The following is a 1,823-nucleotide window of genomic DNA, read 5'->3' as shown; positions in this document are numbered from 1 at the left end:
CAAAAAAAAAAAAAAAAAAAAAAAAAGCACATGCTCTGGTGTGCTTGGTAGGCATACAGGCTCTGCAGTCTGAGTGCTGGGTTCTAGTCTTGGCCCACTACTGATCAGCTATGTGACCATAAGCAAGGGGCTTGACCTTCCTGTGCCTCAGTCTCCCCAGCTGTAAACTGAGGGTAATCACAGTGATTTAACAAAAATCATTAAATGAATTGGTATTTGTAAAGCCCTTAGAAATGTATGCCATGCATTCATTATGTAAATTCATTCTTACCATTTAAAAGCTGAGGAGTAAGAGCTAGGCAGATACTGGGAGGCACAGAGAAAGTGGGAGAAGGTAGAAATTAAGTACTAAATGGTCAGAGGGAGAAAGAGAGAAATAACTAACATTGTCAAATGGACAAGAGAAGAAAGGGGGAGAACTCCAAGAGGCACTAGCCTGTGCAAAGGCCATGTGGCACCTAACAGCTTCATGTAGGGCTTTCAAAGGCATGCTAAGAAATTTCATTTCTATAGGCCAGTGAGACCCTCCAATAAAAAATGTAAGTTCCCCTCCAAAGATTCTGATATATACAGTCTGGGGCTGGCCCAGGAATCTCCAGGAGATTCTGACTGGAGGATCCCCAGACCACACTTGAAGCAGAGGAGCCTTTGAAGCAGTCTGGATGCGGAGGAATATCAGATTCAGAAGGAGCCCTCTGGCAGCTTGGTGGTGATAGATTGGAGGAACAGGAGGCCAGGAGGTGAGGGTCAGGGAGTCAGGGAAGCCAAAAGGGGAAGCTGGTATAAGGATTCAGGGGGCAGTGTCCAATTCAGGCAGTACAGGTGAGACCAGAAAGAATGGGAGTGATTCTCAGGCTGTCTAAGGAACACAGTCAGCCCCTGCTTGTGACTGTTTGGATGATGAGAAGGCAAGGGATCCAGCTTTAAGGCTCAGACAACCAGCAGTCGGTGTCAGCCCTGGCGACACTGGGTAGAAGGATGTGCCTGCCAGTGTCCAAGCAACAGTGTAGGGGACAAGATCGTCTCCCCTGATGGCCTGCAGCTCCCTCACCTATCTCTGGGCCCCGGCCTCCATCCCTACCCACCACCACCGAGGCCCAGCCCAACCCAGCACAGACCCTGGCGTCCAGGCAGCTTCTGGTGCATGTTGACTGGGTGACAAGATTAGGTCAAGAAACCCCTGGTCAGTTGTTCGGCTATACACAGAGGCCCAGGAGGCCAAGGCGCTGTGAGAAGACAGCTAAGGGAAGTGAAGGGATGGTCAGAGGGCTCCCGGCCGCCCTCACCTGCCTCCGCCACAGGTTTACAGGAGCCGCCGTCTCCGTGAGTGAAGGGGCCTACTTCGTGGCTCAGCTGCTGGCCATCTGCTTCCAGTAAGTAGCCTCCAGAGCGGCCCCACTCCCACCCCCAGCCCCAGACACTCCAAGATGCCTCCACCCATGAGACCACGACCCGGTAGATGTTCTGCTCCCGAAGCAGCCACGGACAGGCTCCCTCCCGACCCTGCTGCGAGCCCCAGCCTGGACATGAGCTCAGGCTCGTGGAGCTCAGTGGTCCCCTTTTCCCTTCTCCCAACCAGGGAGTGGACTGACTCATCCATTCAGGGCCTGACCGCACCCAGAGTCCCCCGACAGAGTCCATCCCATCCTCTGGAAACAGCCAGTCACTGTACCCGCCGTCTGAGTCATCTACCACGGGGCGAGTACCTCGTGGAAAGCCAGCTTGGAGCAGCCAGAGCTGGGTTTGAGAACTGACTCTGCCTCCTGCGGGGACCCAGGGACAAGTCAGGGCCCGCCTCCATGCCCGTTTGTGAGGCAGGAATG

The 1,823-nt window shown here is 53.9% G+C and overlaps 1 protein-coding gene across 1 annotated transcript in view; it reads left to right on the top strand.

Moving 5' to 3' along the window:
* The window catches only part of TMEM72 (transmembrane protein 72), a 22,071-nt gene that overhangs the window by 16,994 nt on the left and 3,254 nt on the right, over nt 1-1,823 (top strand). Inside the window, exon 3 of the mRNA XM_007446793.1 lies at nt 1,302-1,373. Coding sequence (XP_007446855.1) covers nt 1,302-1,373 — 72 coding nt within the window. The remainder of the gene's footprint in view (nt 1-1,301; nt 1,374-1,823) is intronic.

This window comes from Lipotes vexillifer, unplaced genomic scaffold, assembly GCF_000442215.2.
Source record: "Lipotes vexillifer unplaced genomic scaffold, Lipotes_vexillifer_v1.1 scaffold1237, whole genome shotgun sequence".
Lineage (NCBI taxonomy): Eukaryota > Metazoa > Chordata > Mammalia > Artiodactyla > Lipotidae > Lipotes > Lipotes vexillifer.
This window is presented reverse-complemented; position numbering and strand designations above follow the sequence as displayed.